Raw genomic sequence first — 17451 nt, forward strand, 5'->3', positions numbered from 1 at the left:
ACTAATACTTATCTAAAAATGTTTTCTAAGAAGAAAGAAAAGATAGTTCTTTAGTATTATCTTGTCCTTGAGAATATAGGCCTAGAAAAACGAATGGAAAAATTGGAACGGAGAAGGGGCAGGCAGAACTCTCTTACTCAATTTTCCCAAAGATGTTTTTTATTTTGAACAATTTCTGGATGATGGTGAGGGGAAGCAGAAAAGGGATGGGATGGAGAAAGGAAGGATAGGAGAAATATATGTATTTTTAAATTTTTATTTTTTTACAAAATTTAAATTGATTAAGGAAATAGGTCACATATGACTGGTTCTGTCACTAATTTGATCTTGCATCAATCATATATTTTGGGGCCTCAGTTTCTTTATCTGTAAAACAATGAGGTAAGCTTTATAAGGTTTCTTTCAGTCTCCACATACTAAATTTTATATTCATATATTGCTCCCAAGTCTTAAATCTCCCCCTTTCCACCAAATGACTTCTAAAAACTGTGTAATAGGAAGTTTTTACATAGAAGAGTTGTTTCTGTTAGATCCCTTTCCTTTTTTGTTCATCACGGACAAACAGAAATAAAAGGATGAGAAGAGGCATTTCTTTTTGCCCTCAGAGGCATTACTATTTTAAAAGGAAAGGAATCAGTGCCTTCTTTGCTCATGGATTTCCTTTTCATGACTTAATTCTTAAGGTTTTTTATGTCATAGACCTTTTGATAGTCTTATGAATCTTTTAGAACTTTCTCAGAAAAATAATTTTAAATGCATAAAATTAAAGACATAAGGTTCCAAAGGAAACCAATTATATTGAAATGCACTTAGCACACTAAAAACATATTAGGAATCTGTGATCTACTTAAGAGTGGGCAGAGGTATACTGCAATTATTCCCCTCACCACACCCAGACTCCCTCCAGGAAGAAGTACAAGGGATGATAACATTTGGTAATATTCTCAAGCAAGCAGCACCCCTAGGACTTGAGGCTGGGAAGTACCTTCTCAGTGTTACAATATACAGAACACCTTCAATGCTAGGTGCCAGAAAGTAAGCTATTCTTTCTACTGTCTCCCCCCTGCAATGCAAAGTATGACACAAGCTCCTTAGTTCCTTTGACCAGGTTCATATTCTGCCATCTTTTACATATTATGAAAGAAATTAATCTAGGTTGGGAAATGTTTGTACCCAGGTTAAAAATACCATACCAGGGGAAAGGGTAGAAAACTTTAGACCAATCCAGGTAAAGAAGCTTTATTTTTCAGAAAGCTTTGAAGTTAACTGTGACCCATTGGTATTCAGGGCCCATTGATAATCAGAACTCAGAAAATACTAGTATGATTAAAATCAGTATTTTACTACTTCTTTTCCTAAAATTAAGTGATATTTTTTATCACTTTAAATACTTTAATTCAATGCTCATATTTAAATTCTCCTTGTGTCTTTTTTTTTTTTTTAACTTTCGGGGTGAATTTTCCCCCAATGGTTTAAAATTTTCTAGGAATATTTTTATATTCCTAGCATATTTATATATTCTTGAGACTATGAAGGACATATGAGACAGGAAACAACAACTTTTTCTCATTGCTGATATTTTCTTGTCAGCCCAAGTTTTAGTCTGCTTCTTATAAATTCAAGAATCTGATATCTGAGATTTTTATTTAGATTTTGGTAGCATGCAGATGCCTTGGTAACAGAATTTAAAACATTTAAAGCCAAATTCACTTAGTAAGCTTGTAATTCTATGAATAAACACTACTTTTAAATTAAGTATCATAATTTGGTTTGCCAGATTAGACACAGATAGTGTTTCAGTTAAGGTAGGGTGTGGAGTCAGGAAGATGTGAGTTCAAAGTTAGGGAGTTGGAATATATGACTTCTGGCTTTCCTTCTATTCTCTGAAACTATTGAATAAATTCTTGCCTATAATATGTGTTGCCCATTTATGAACATGGCCAAGTTGCTTAATTTTTCTTGTCTCAAAGACATCTATTGATCTTCACTGATGAAGGGGGTTTCTATACCAGGAATCCCCTTCACCAATGAAACCACAAATCTGCACTTAAGGAATAAGAATCTTGGACTACATAATCTCTGAAGGCTCTTCCAGTTATGCATAACATACATTTTGTTCTTAAGTCAGTAGTGTTTTTTAAAACTAGAAAGTTTGTTGCCTGATCTGTTCATATATTCTTTTCTTCACATGTTCTTTATTTTTAAACATTCATTAAAAAAAAAAAATTAAATTCTTTCCCTTCTTCCTGCTCCATCCTTACCTATTGAGAAGGCAAACAATATAATATTAATTATACAGCATATATATCTTGTTAAAAATAGCTTGCCTTTCTATAATAGCCTACAAATTCTGAATTGATTTCAACAGTCTTTGAAAATGATGATGATGTTACTTCCTTTTTTATGGTTGAGGGACCTGAGGCTGGTGGAGCCAGGATATTAACTCGGGATTCTTAGTTTATCATTCTCATTTTTTTTTAAATCAAAGCAATTTTATTCATTTATTTTTGATGGAGGTTGAATCATGTTGGGAGAGAAAAATCAGAACAAAAGGAAAAAACCATGAGAAAGAAAAAAAACTGAGATGAATATGGCATGTGTTGGATCTATATTCAGTCTCCATGGTTCTTTTTCTGGATGCAGATGGCATTTTTCCATCCAAAATCTATTGGGATTGCCTTGGATTAGTTTATCATTCTTGATACCACCTCTTAAACATGCACCTTATATGTTTGCTTTTGATAATAACTGAGAAACCTTAATATTCTTCTACTAGCTAGTTCCTATTATTTGCATCCCCTCATTATGGGTTTCTTAGGACTCAAATTTCTTATGATTAAATCTGTAGCTCAGACATGCGTTTCCTTTCTTGAATATTACATTTTGTTTAAAAGATTTCCTCTTCTCCCAAGTGTATAGCTTCTACCTTTTCTCTCCTCAAACTTAGTTGCCCATATTTAAATTCTTAAGATGTTTTTCCCAACAGTTTAAAATTTTCAAGGAACACACACACACACACACACACACACACACACACACACACACACACACCCTCCCCACCCTGAGAAAAATCACAGAATTTTTTCCACCTCACTTGCTATTATTTGCCAGATTCTGAAAGGAAAACTAATCTGGGTGTGTCAGTTACACATCCACCTTGTGAATTATGTAGGCATTCGTTTCTGTGCCCTTTGTAAATCTGGCTTGGCCCTTTCTTCTAGCACCTCTCTCTAGCAAAAGGAAAATGAAAAAATTGCAACCCAGACAGAACTTAGATGATCGCTAGTAAAAGGTTATATGAAGGGGCAGAAAAACCAACCAAACAAACATAAGCTTATGATGGTGGGGAGGAATGGGGTTTAGCCAAGAGTGGCTATTCTTTAAAAATGCCTCAAACAGATTTTAAAGAAGGGAAAGGGATTTGTATGTGCACGAATGTTTGTGGCAGCCCTCTTTGTAGTGGCCAGAAACTGGAAACTGAGTGGATGCTCATCAATTGGAGAATGGTTGAATAAATTGTGGTATATGAATATTATGGAATATTATTGTTTGGTAAGAAATGACCAGCAGGGTGATTTCAGAAAGGCCTGGAGAGACTTACATGAACTGATGCTGAGTGAAATGAGCAGGACCAGGAGATCATTATATACTTCAACAACAATACTATATGATGATCAATTCTGATGGATGTGGTCATCCTCAGCAATGAGATGAACCAAATCAGTTCCAATGGAGCAGTAATGAACTGAACCAGCTACACCCAGAGAAAGAACTCTGGGAGATGACTATGAACCATTACATAGAATTCCCACTCCCTCTATTTTTGTCCGCCTGCATTTTTGATTTCCTTCACAGGCTAATTGTACATTCTTTCAAACTCCAATTTTTTTTTTTGTACAGCAAAATAACGGTTTGGTCATGTATACTAATATTGTATTTAATTTATATTTTAACATATTTAACATGTATTGGTTAACCTGCCATCTAGGGGAGGAGATGGGGGGAAGGAGGAGAAAAATTGGAACAAAAGGTTTTGCATTTGTCAATGCTGTAAAATTACTCATGCATATATCTTGTAAATAAAAAGCTATAATAGAAAAAATGCCTCAAACAGTGGATGCTTATGAACAAATGAAATCTTACTACCAACCAATCAACTTCCCTCCTCCTCAAAAACCCCACCAAAAAAAACCTCTCTGTTCCTTAATTTCTTCATCTATAAAATGTAATGGTACCAACCTCAGAGAGTGGTCATGAGGCTCAAATAAGTGAATATAGGCAAAGCACTTTGCAGGCCTTAATACATTATAAAATGCATTAGAATTTAATACACTTAATATTATTCTTAATTATTCTCTTTTTGTATGAAGTATAAATTTAGGGTGATCCATGCTTTGACCTAGATGTTAGCCTTCCAAATGACAAGATAACCTTTGTGACATTAGGAAACCTTCACCAAACAGGTCCCATGGGAAGATATGTTTCTTAAAGGCTTTTGCATTGACAAAATAATTTGTATTGGCGACTTTCCCTTCTTTTTCTGTTTTCCCAGTCTAACATCTACAACACGGTCCAGTTCAGAGGCTCTTAGGGGAAGATACGCTGCTCCTGAACTGGAAGTAAGTTTATTTCTTTCCTCTGTTTTTGCAACTTCTCTGCAAACTTTTTTTTCCAGGAATGCATTTAGTCATTTTAAATCTTATTTATCTACCCCTGTGTTTATTTAGCTGTGCATTTTGTATGTTGCATCCCTGTTGGTCTGTATTCGTCATCCGCTCCTCTCCCTGGGAAAGAATGAGAAGATTAAAGACAACGCTAGTTGGCACCTTCCCATGTGTGCTGTGGGGGCGAAGTTGTTTAAACAGTTTTGAGGCTCCCACCACCAAAGCTGGCTCTCTGAGCACAGCTCCTGCTGCTTGGGCCCCCGAGCAGATGTTTGATTAACTGCTCCATGCTGTGCTCTTGAAGCTCTCTGCTGCTTCCCTCCCGAACATCCTGCTTCTGGAGGCTCTGAGCTGTAGTGGAATGTTTGATTCTTACTTCCCTATTGTCATGAGTGAAGAGCTGAGGGCTTGGGACAATTACATGAAAGAATAGGACACCTTGGGCTGCAGGGACAATACCTAGGCAGGCAAAGGGGAAATAATGGTGCAACGGCCATTCATCTTAGGTCTGGGCCCTGAAACTCTCTGGTTCTGGGCTTCCCAGTTCTGGTGTTTTGCTTTGATAAGTCCATTTCCTCTTCTCTACAAAATAGTTTTCCAGTCCATCCCGAAACAAGCCCTGCAAAAAAAGAAAAAACAAACAAAAAACCTGAGCTCAATACAGTATAGAGAGTAACAGTGATAGCAAAGCCCAGCTGCCAGCCCCGTAGAAATGCAAACTTTTATAAAGTAGGGCTGGTCTGGACTCTGGCCCCGGGTCAAAAGCACGAGGCCCATTTTGACCTCCGGCCATTGGATAATTTTTCCTGCACCCAAGCTGAGATGGTTGAGGTTGTTTCCCAGCCAGTACATCCAATTGGATCTTTCTGGCACAGAAGAGCAGAGATGACTGAGCAGAGTTTTGAATTGATTACATAATTGCCCATCCTTTATGAAAAGAAAAGCCTCCCTTCTTGCTACTGAGTGGGTGACCACCTGCTGAGACCATCCTGTCACATTTTCAATATCTTGATTGTGTTTAGGGTTTAAACAAAAAGCAACAGCCAACCTCATGATAAGATTTTTTTTTCTCCCTTCTGTACTCAATCTGGGGGGAAAAACCTATTATTTTTTTCTTTCTGAACTAATGAATATATGGTTTGCTGTTTACTTACCAGGAACACTTATTTTATGAAAGTGTGCTTTTTGGAGACAATAATAATTTATGTTAAAGCTCTGAAAGGGACTTGAGGCACTGCTGGATTAAACCCAGGTCTGAATCCTGCTTCATATATACTTATTTATATGTCCACGGGCTAGTCATTTACACCCTCTGCACATTCGTTTCCTCATCTGTGTAATGATGATAATAAAAATGTCCATCTTTCAATGTTAACTGAGACTCAAGCGAGGTGTTTGGAAACAGTTAATGCACTTCATAAATGTGGTCTATTGCTGCTTTAATTAGGAGTGGGATTTAAAATGCACTGACATCATTGGACCTCTAAGAGAAATAAATGTTATTTTGCTTTGGAGGAGTGCATCTTGTTTTCATTAGGGATAATGACTAGAATCTTCAGGAGAGCTTTCCATTTCTCAACTAAAAGCGGAAAAAGTTGGGTTTCTGGGGCTAGCTCTTGTCTGACTGAGGCTATGAACCCAGATGCTGTGTTTTACTTTGACATTCTTTGTTCATTAGTTCACTGTGACAATCAGAGTCATTGTGGTGCAAATAATAGCCTTGGCTGGATCCATCTTGAAAGCTGTTAGGATCCCAGCCCCAAAGTCAGGAGGACCTGAGTTCAAATCTGGCCTCAGACACTTAACATGTCCTAGCTGTGTGACCCTGGGCAAGTCACTTAACCCCAATTGCCTCAGCCAAAAAAAAAAAAAAAAAAAAAAGGCTGTTCGAATGAATATAACTTTGTTCCCTTTGAACATCTTTCATTGAAAAAAGTTCATTGAACTGTTGGGACATGCAGAATCTTTCACATGCATGCTGGAGGTGGTGTTCTATATTGGGAACACTGAATTTAGAAACAGGACCTGAGGTTTCTTTTGTTTGTTTGTTTTTGTTTTGTTTTTGGATGGGGAGGCAATTGAGGCTGGAAAGTCAGAGGCTGGATTTGAACTCCTGACTATGGGGCTGGTACTTTAAGGGACTCTGCTACATTTAGTTTTGGTCAAATTAAATTACCTCCTCAAGTCTTAATTTCTCACCTTTAAAAATAAAGGAATTGGACTTAGAAGCATAATGGATAAAGTGCTGGGCCTGGAATCAGGAAGGTTTGTCTTCAGATCCTGCCTCAGACATTTACTAGCTTTGTGATTCCTGATTTTGAATCCTGTTAACTTTTCTCAAGCCTCAATTTCTTCCTCTTTAAAATGGGGGATAATTATGGTATCTTCATAGGGATGTTTGTTGTGAGAATCAAATCTATAGTTAACATATAACTTTCTTAACCTTAAATCACTATGTCTTGCCTTAAACCACTGTTGATCTTGTAACAACTCTCTGTTCTGAAAGTTAAATTTTGTCTTATAGGTAGCTCGTTGCTGTTTTTGCTTTGCTCCTGATGGAGAAGGTAAGTGGGAAATTGGGTTTATTTGTTCCTAAGTCTGTCTCACCCATAAGACCTGATATATGGACACTTTAACTTCGGGTAGAATAATTTTGTCAGTGGTAGAAGTGTTTGACATGTTCTCTCTCTCTCTCTCTCTCTCTCTCTCTCTCTTTCTCTCTCTCTCTCTCTCTCTCACTCTCTCTCACACACACACACACACACACACACACAATTTCCCCATTTCTCTCCCCTTGGGGGTTATATTAATTTCTCTCATTTTTTGCCAGGGCTTTTGTTTACATTAAAACAGTTGGGGGGATTTGGAGGAATTGCAAGCCGCTTTAAAAAAAAAAAAAGGTTTGAAAATAAAAATGTCAGCAGTTCTTAAAGTCTTAGGTTTTTTTCTCACTTCCTTTCTTTCTCTAGAGATTTTCCTTTTCCTGTAGAGTTCTGTAGTAGAACGGCAGGATACGGACTGGACTTGTTATTGCGTTGGTAGAAGGAATTCCTAGATGAGAGAATTTCTTCTACCAATGCAAGTCAGCACCTTGTCTGGAACTTGGTCCTGGAGAGAAGCCTTAAGTGCCTTGCTCAAAATCGACATAAATCCAGGGCTAGACTCCCTGGCTCTTAGACCTGCTCTCTGTCCACTATGTAATATTGCCTCTCCTTAGCTAGCTAGAACACAAGGCCTGATCTAGAGACAAGAAGACTGGAGTTCAAATCCAGTTTCAGGCTCTTTCTACATCAGTCCTCCTGGGCAAGTCACTTAAACTCTGCCTCAGTTTCCTCATCTGTAAAATGAAAAGCATAATAATAGCACCTACCTCCCAGGGTTGTTGTAAAGATCAAATCAAATAATTGTAAAGTGCTTAGCACAGTATCTGGTACATTGTAAGTGATTGATATATATTGTTATTGTTACTATTATTGTTTTTGTTATTATAATTGAGAGGTGTACTAGTTTAACAGGAAGGATATTGGCATTTGGAGTTAGACATTTTACCTTTACCATTTTACTAGCTCTGTGATCATTAGTAAGTTATCCCCATCTTTGAATCTTCAATTTCTTCATATGTTATATGAAGAAAATAATAATACTTAGATTGTTCATTTTAATAGATTATTGGGAGAATCAGAAGACTCCTCTCCACTCTTTTCTCTTCCCTCTTTCTTTCTCTTTCTATTCCCTCCTTTCTCCCTCCCTCCCTTCCCTCCTTTTCTTCCTCTTTCCTTTCTTCCTTCTTTTCTCCCTCTCTTCTTCCTCACTGTCCATCATTCTCTCCCTTCCTCTCCTTTATTCTCTCCCTCCCTCTCCTCCTTCTCCTTTCTCCCTTTCCATCTCACTACCTCCCTCTCCTTTTTCTTCCTTCATATTCTCACTCTTTCTCTCCCTCTCTCTCTTCCTCCCCTGGGAAGTTGCGCCAAAATGAATAGGGCTCTTGAGTGAATCTCCTTTCAGCTAGAAAGTGCTAAGGACAGTCACCCTTTTGTAAGGACATTTGAGCCAGGATGAAACCTGCACTAAGGACCCATGGGGCTTCCTTCTGCATTTCTTCCATGGTTAGAATCAGAAGGAGCTGGGGGTGGGAACTGCCCCGTAGCAGCACAGCCCTTTACTTCTTCCCTTATTTCCAGCAGATGTTGACGAATCTGATGGTCGGAGGGGAGGACAACAGGTCATCTATGATGAAAAGAAAGGCACTGTCTACAGCTATACCTACTTTCATTTTGTCTTTTTCTTGGCCTCCCTTTATGTGATGATGACAGTCACCAACTGGTTCAAGTAAGTAGCCTTAGGGGTTTTTCCTTAGGGGTTCAAGGTGGGTGGAGGAAGGGTTGTAGGAGCAATTTTGAATGATGTAATAATAATAAATAATTAATAACACACTGTAATAATAGCATATTACACAATAGTTAATTATGGCAGGGATGGGGGGAGGAACAGATTCTGGAGAAGGAAGAGTTTTCTTGAAAGTCCGTAGGACAGAAGAAGCTTCTTTGAGGGCAGCACTGTTCTGTGTCACATATGTGTGCATATATGTAGTAGGTGTGTAATAAATCATTTATGGTGTAAGTGAATTAATATAGCTCTGAGACGTAATTTCTGAGTGATTAATCATTTTGTTAATGGGGCCAGCACATTTATTAATAAGAAAGAAGTCATTTGTCCATCTTAGACCAAAGACAACCATGGTGGAAAGATTACAATTTATATATTCTTTCAAGAGCAGGTGTTCCTTAGGATAGGAATCAACTCTTGAGTGATTAGCAATTAATGAGAGAATGTTGAAATGAAGGGAGCTGAGAGTGGCATCACGTTACCCTAGGACTGAGAGACTATTTCTTTCTTTTTCTTTTTCTTTTTCTTTTTTTATTATTAAAGCTTTTTATTTTCTAAAACATATGTGTGGACAATTCTTCAACATTAGCCCTTGAAAAACCCTGTGTTCCAATTTTCCCCCTTCCTCCATGCCCTTTCTTAAGATGACAAGGAGTTTAATATATGTTAAACATAGTAGAAATATATGTTAAATCCAATATATGCATATATATTTATACAATTATTGTGCTGCACAAGAAAAAAAGGAACCAAAATAAAATGCAAGCAAACAACAGCAAAAAAGAGTGAAAATACTGTAGATGGTTCGCTTTATCACTGAACAATTAGAACTGGTCTGAATCATCTCATTGTTGAAAAGAGCCATGTCCATCAGAATCGATCATTGTATAATCTTGCAGTTGCTGTGTACAATGTTCTCCTGGTTCTGCTCATCTCATTTAGCATCAGTTCATGTTAAGTGAGACTATTTCTATACCCAGACCACCCCATCCATGGGTAGTCTATTCAGAGAATTTATTCTCCATTCAAGCCTGAGTAGAACACAAAGCTACTCCATCTGGGTGGAGTCCAGTGTCATTATTGGCAATATCCCTAAACTTTTAAAAATTGGGACTTTAGGGAAAAAAAAAGAGTAGCCTTGGATTTCCCTAAATCATTGGTTATTAATAATCATTTTTCTCAGTTGCCAAACTATCCACACTCTTAAGAAAGCTTGAGAGAGGAGGGGCAGAGCCAGGCTGGTAGAAAGCATGAAGTAAGGAGTAGGGTGTGGAAGACCCAGACTCAGGTTGTATCTCTGACACACAAACTGACTATTTGACTTTAATCAAGTCCCCTACTTCCCAAGTAACTGAGAAAGTGCAAATCTGTCTTCTCTCTGGGGCTTGCTTTCTTATAATAAAATTACAGGTGGAGTTTTTAAAAAGATGGCTTTTAAAAAAGCCACAAATTGAGAGTAAGGGATTAAAACATAGGAGCTCCACATGGCTCTGTTGGTACCACGTAATGTCAAGAGAATGAGGAGACCCTTTCCACGCTGCTGGACCCCATGGGGCTGATTTAGGGGAGGATATCAGCAGTCAGACCAGATGAGTAGATGATGGACTCTGAGCATCATTATTGGAAAGGATGCTGACATCTTTCAGTCGAATACCAAGCATGTATTAAGCTCCTATAATGTGACCTTCTGTTCTAAGTACTGGGATACCAAGTTGCCATTTTAATTATGAGATCCTGGATGGTTTGAAGCATGATTTTTACAACGAAGAGAGTTAAGGGGAAAAGAACTAACTTTCAAGAAGTCTTAATCTGTTTATCTTTTTTTTTTTCAATAGCTATGAAGGTGCTCACATTGAAAAATTCTTCAGCGGAAGCATATCTTTCTTCTGGGTCAAAATGGCATCTTGTTGGATGTGTGTTTTAATCTATCTGTGGACCCTCTTAGCACCTCTCTGCTGTCCTACTAGAGAATTCTCCGTTTGAAAGATCTGCAAGCCCTTATCAACAACCGTCATTCAGTTTGACCAGTCTGCCAACTAAAAGATTGTATTTTTTAAAAGGTTTTTTTTTTTTTTTAATAATAATGTCAGTAATGATTGGAATCTAAAAAACTCTCATGAAGTTGCTATAGCACCAGATTGGCTCAACAGGGCTCAGGAGAAAAAAAGCATTCGATAAGGATGTTTGGATTATATTGAGTTTTTTCCCTGTGAAATTGTGAAAGAAGCTACCATTCACTATGGGAAACAGTCGATTTTTTTTGTAATCTTAGAAGAAAGAACTGTTTGGATCCACACTGATCATACATATGCTTTTGACTTTCATAACCTTTTATAATAAAATGATGCCATTAAGTTCAAATTCAACAAATATTTATCAAGTGCCTACAATGTGCAGAGCACTATACAAGGATTTTGGTAGAAGTGTTGTAAAGATAAGTAAGACATGGTCCCGGCTTTCGTGAATTGAATAGTTTACTAGGTCTCACTTGACATACACAAGTAACTAGTTGTAATATACCTTTCAGAAAGCAGGATATCAAAAGATTTAGTAGTCTTTTTACATTTATTTTCAGTTTCTTTTTTTTTTTCCCCTTAGAAATCTTGCTGGTAAATCTGAAAGTTATTATTGTTGCAGCAGATTTCTCTCCCTCCCCAAAAATAGAGATCCAGGGTTAAGGATATTTTTGTAAAGGAAAGTAGCCTGAAATCTGTTTTCCACATACAAAAACATTTTAAGCAGCCTGAAGCTCAGTCTTTGGTCTTATGTATAACACTAAGATGATTTTTGTCCTTTGTTTCTGGGATGAAGTATGTTTGAAGCATGGAGTTCTGGTCATATTCTTCATAGTACCCAACTTCCTAATATTTAGGGATTGAAAGAGGAAGTACTTACTCTCAAGGCAGGTGAAATCTATCTTTCAACACAGGTGAAATGTAGTGATTTTAATTCTTTAAACAAATCCCAGAGATTTTGTTTAAACCTTTTTTTTAGTCTTGTTTTCCTGTGGACATGTACATGTCTTTCCCTGAACTTGTGATGCTGGAAATCACAGGTATCATTTATTGTCTTCCTTGTTTTCCTGGGTCTCCTAACCTATTCTCTGCCACTTGTTTATTATAATGTGAATAAGCACAATTTATTGACAATATGGTCTCACTTTTTCGTTATTACTTGATCAAGGTATTGCAGTAATCACAACTATTATTTGTGCTGTTGCATACATAATTTTAGGATAACTACAAAGTTGTCTTTTCTTCTATCTAAACTATGGATAGATGCTTAGATAAGGGATTTAAAAAAATTGTAAGTACTTTAATAATATTCTTAAAAGGGCTTAGATCTCAAAATTGCTTTTTTGGCTGAAACCTGCTAGGCATATGACTATTTTTTTCTGTCCTTTCAAATAAATTTGATGTTTCTGTGCCTAAGAAACAGCTTTGATTATGTCCCCTAAGCTATTAGCACCTTTATTATTTCTATGGGATATATTATGTCCCAAGCAAACTTTGGGACCAGAGTAAAGTAGGTCTGTTGTGAATGTGACCCTTAGATTCAAGAAATTTGTATTATGGGAAAGGATAGTATTTGTCCAGTTTACATACAGCATCCTTGGGCATTTAACAAGATCAATGCTTTAAGTTATTTTCTGTAAGAAATTGGATTTCTAGCCATTGCACAAGGAAGACTTAATAAAATCAGCTGAAACAGGTAACGTGATCTGCTGGATTACTCTGGGTGCTTTATGCTAAATCATTCTTGCCCTAGAAATGAGAGCTGGGGCAAGTGAAGAGCAGTGTTCAGAACAGCTTCAGGGCTCGGTCTAGGAGCTCTTTTTTCTCTCCTGTAAATTGAGAGGACATTCTAAACCATGAGATTTCTTAATGATGCTCTCAACCTTCCAAATGAAAGTAGTTTTTTTATGTGTAAAAGACCTAGTAAATTGAAGTAACCTAAAACATGCTAAATGCCAGTGTTAGAAGTAAGCAGCCAGATAATTAATCTAATGGGAGCACATACATTCCATTTCTTCTCTCTTCTCCATCCATATTATTTTCCTCTTCCCCCTCTCCCTCAACCCCATTCCCCAGACTATACTAAAAGATAGATTCTTCTAGAAGTGTTTGTATCACATACATAACATACATATATGTATATGTGTGTGACACATATATGATACATATAATATATATGTGATATACACAGTTATGCATGTGTTTATATTGGCCACAGTATTCAGTTTTTAAACAGTCATGTTGAATTTTTTCCCCTGTGAAATGATGATAGAAACAATTATCAGTCATCATGGAAAGCACTTTTTTTCATCTTAGAAGAAAGATTTTTAATCCATAGTAATTATGGATAATAATTATGGATAACATTGTACGTATGTTTGTAAATTCCGTTACATTTTATAATTATGAAGTATCACAGGAGCAGAGTAAAAAGGGGGAAAAAATTAACACTGAATGATCACCATGTTCTTTGGATCCATTTGGGGTCATAACTTGAAGCATTTAGATTTATACTAACTCTGGAAGCCTCTGCTTGCATACAGCTTGGTAGCTTTGCAAAAAAATCCATAGTCATGGTCATTATTTATTGCCTCTAAGGCACCGTGTTGTCTGAGAGTCAGGTAGTTCATTAGATTAGGGCCTAGATTGGATAAGGTTTAGAAGCAGCCTGCAGTAGAAGTTAAAAGGAATAATTTGAACCTTTTTTGGAAGAGTAAGTTTTTGTTATTGATGGTGGTGGTAGTTTTATTCTGTGAGGAGAATATTTCTTAGCTTTCTCTCACATTCTTCCTTTCCCTGGGCAGTAAAGACCCTATAATCTAAAATTGAGACAAAACCAAAATTCAAACGGTATCTTGAAACCCTTCAATTATTGTGTCTTGCTCATTTGAGAGAGTAGTCCTTTTCCTCCAAGAACATCCGTTGGCAAAAGTTCAGGGTACTCTTGGCCAAGGACCAGTTCAGAGGGACCATGACCTCATTTTGGAGATTCCATTATCCATCAGTCCTGTTCTATTCCTGAGTGTGACTTCTGAAGATTTGGTATGTAGTACATGACTTAAAATCTGAGGTGCCAAATGGGGAGATTTATATGCTGCTGCTTTGGCCATTGTTTAATTTTTTCCCCTCTTTTTAAAATTTTAAATATTTGCATTGATGCTATAAACATGAAGTTGATGTGCCCAAATATTGGTGGCCTAGGGGACATTTGTAGAAATCTACCTTATTGTAGTACTCAGATGAGTCAATATGTATGTATACTTGTCTTTTTGTGTGCTATGGGATGTTGTGATTCTGGTGATAGAGAAACTGGAAAAAAAAAAATCTGTGCCAATATTAGTTACCTAGTCTACTTTTGGTTGTTTGAACTCAATCATCTCACTGGCCTTTATCCAAAAAAAAAAAATGAAGCTTCCTATGAATATTTAAAGAAATTACTTTTAGGGAATCTATTTTGCAAGATTTCCTCACTTGTAGAAGCTAGAAAATGTCCTCATTGCAAAATCCCTTCATTCTTTCTCACTTGATGTTCAGATTGTTGAAGAATAACTCTTATTTTTTTTTTCTGTCTGTTTTTATGATAAAAACACTAAGATGGAAGGTCTTTGGGGATTATTGTATATAACATATAAGAATATTACATTTGATGACCATACGTCCTTCTAGAAACCAGCCTATAACATATAAGCTATTAAAGGGTCTTACTCTATAGATCATACTCTGTGCCACATCCAGCATTGCCTGACACAAATTTTTCGTGTCAGATTTTGGAAATACAGATTTTCTTTCTTTTTTTGGAGGGGGGGTGGTGGGATAGGAGGAAAAGCTTGAGGAAACTTTTGCAGAAGAATTGGGAACCATCTTTTTTGGAGAAGTTAGGGAAAGGGTTATGCAATATAGATGGATTGGGGGAGTGGGATTTTGAGGATCTTAGTTTCTGTGTCTATGAATAGGAGGTTTACTAGCCAGAGACTTCCATTTTCTTTTTTCCTAGTCTCTTAGTGGAATTTGTAAAGTGAGCAGCCATGAACTTTGGGATAGAATCTCCCAAATACCATCTTTACCTTGCGTTATAAAATATTCACATGTTTTTTCTCCCACGAGTTAACTACACTGGTGCTTCATGCTATCCTAAGAAAGGAAATTCCAGGGATTGTATATAAACTGCTGTGGCTACTCTCTTTCCCCCTTTCCTTCTCTCTAAATAATGTCAATTTGATGCATACTTGAATATATATGTTCTTTTTAAATCAAAGAATGTTCTCTTGTGAAAGGAAAGGATGCAGTTTCAGGAACATCAAGCCCAGGAAGAAAACTGGGTGGTAGGACCTTAGATTGGAAGGACAGGGACAACTTGGGATTTGATCATGAATTTATAGGCCACGTCCTGAATTTAACCTTCCTGTAGTATCATTTGCTTTCTTTCCATTGTCTTGGAATCATTAAGCTTTCAGCAGCTTTAAACTTAGTGCTATATTCTGGGTGCAATTGGGATCTTCTCTGGACCTTCCATAACATGAGACCCTAGGAGAGCTATTCACATAAATTATGGGAAATATTGTCCAGTCTGAAGTTTTCTTATCAGCTCTCCAAAACTCCTCCCCAAATGGATGCTTAATCAGAACCACAGAGGCAGTCATTTTGGAAGAGAGGGGGGTAGTATTTTATTTTTAACCAAAGAGTCCCCTTTAAGAATTTTTAAAAAATCAGTCATTTTGATAAATAACTTAATGGAGAGAAACAAAATGGGGTGAGAATTCAAATGTAGATGAAGTTGGATCTTATTTATATGAGCAAAGTTTAATGAAAGTAAATCAATAAGGTGATCCTTTCTGGTGAAGGAGCCGTGGAAATTCTTGCAGGGGAAGCTTGTGGCAGATTTATAATATATGTCTTTAGAGGATATTTATAAGAAATTTAAGAGGATGCTTTTTTTTTCTTCTTCAATAAAGATTGAAATTTAACTTTATTTACAAAAATGGCTGCAAAAAAAGTTTTTGCAATTTTTAAACTTTGGTGATACGTTTTACAAGAAATATTTTATAAATGTTTTTACTTTCCTGAAACAGAGACTTTTTTTAAAATGTAGTTTTTGGAATGTTTTTACTTAGCTGTAGTCAAATAATGTGGACATGTTTGCTAGATTAGAGTTTGAGGAATAATTTGTATGCTAAATGTACCACTGTTTTGAAGTTTGTATTGGCCTCCACTCAGGTGAGGGTTTAGCTTCTTACTGACAATTGGATTTGTATGTGTTGGTTTCTTTTTTCTTTTCTTTTTTTAAGCCAAAAAAACTTCCCTGTTTTTAATAGTGTCTAAAGCAGTCTTTTATGTATAATACTTAGAAATTACTATGTACAGAATTGAATAAAGTTTAAAATGTAAAAATTTGTTGTTGTTTTTTTCCCCCCTCTATCAGGTACAATTTATAAAGTTATCGCCTTGGTGGTGAATTATGTTTTCTGGTGTAGAAAAGCAGTATTTTGTTGAGCACAAAGGTCGCCAACCTTTTTGGTTTGCTGCTTTTTTTGCCTTGTCCTTGTGATTTTCATGAAATAGCTTAAAAGGGGAAAAAGAGAGTGAGAAATTTGCTTCACCCTGGTTCTTTTCAGTGTTGCCAAGTAGAACCCTTGGGAATGATTTGCCAAACCCAGGGAATGATAAGGTTTGAAAATTCTTTTTAATCCTTAACTTAGGGGGGAGGGTAGGAAAGAAGGAAGAAGGGAGAGCGGGACAGGGAAAGAAGGGGAGAAGGAGGAGGAGGAGGAAGAGGAGGAGAAGAGGAGATAGAGTGTGTGTATTTCTGCATCACAAAAGATCTTGTGCTATAAACTAATAAGAAGATGGTAGATGTCCTGCTGCTTTGTTCCCTGTCCCTCTCTCTCACAGAAGAAACCACAGTGCATTTGAAGACCACCTGATGACAGTCAGCTAGCATTTATTAGGCACCTACTATTTGCCAAGCACCGTACTAAATGCTGAGACTAAAAAAATGGCAAATAGTAATAATTCTTCCCTTCACAGAACTTAGTCTAATTTGGGAGACAACATACAAACAAGACATAAGATAAATTGGAGGTAACCTCAGAGGGAAGCACTTGGATTTGAGGATTGGGAAAGGCTTCTCAATGAAAGTGGGATTTTAGGTAAGTCCTAGCTAGGGAAGATATGAAGAACAAAGGATTCCAGGTGTGGGGGATGAGGACAGTTAGTCTTAGTCAAGGAACAGATAGAGGCACCTATCACTGAATCACAAAGTCTATGTCAGAGAGTGAGATGTTAGAGGATTAGACAGGTTTTAAAAAACCAAAAAAAACCCCAAAAAACAGGCTTGAGGGATTTAAGCTAAATGTGGAATTTTACAGTTGATGCTGGAGATAGCAAGG

At 36.9% G+C, this 17451-nt stretch overlaps 1 protein-coding gene across 2 annotated transcripts in view; it reads left to right on the forward strand.

Annotated features, from left to right (window-relative positions):
- The window catches only part of SERINC5 (serine incorporator 5), a 118177-nt gene extending 101724 nt beyond the window's left edge, over positions 1–16453 (forward strand). The window contains exons 9-12 of one of the 2 annotated variants that reach the window (XM_051991701.1): positions 4553–4619; positions 7189–7228; positions 8846–8993; positions 10886–16453. In XM_051991701.1, coding sequence (XP_051847661.1) covers positions 4553–4619; positions 7189–7228; positions 8846–8993; positions 10886–11033 — 403 coding nt within the window. In that variant the 3' untranslated portion in view covers positions 11034–16453. The remainder of the gene's footprint in view (positions 1–4552; positions 4620–7188; positions 7229–8845; positions 8994–10885) is intronic. The other variant, XM_051991709.1, reaches the window with a different exon arrangement.
- Positions 16454–17451: the final 998 nt, after the last annotated feature.

This window comes from Antechinus flavipes, chromosome 1 (genome assembly GCF_016432865.1).
Source record: "Antechinus flavipes isolate AdamAnt ecotype Samford, QLD, Australia chromosome 1, AdamAnt_v2, whole genome shotgun sequence".
Classification (NCBI taxonomy): domain Eukaryota; kingdom Metazoa; phylum Chordata; class Mammalia; order Dasyuromorphia; family Dasyuridae; genus Antechinus; species Antechinus flavipes.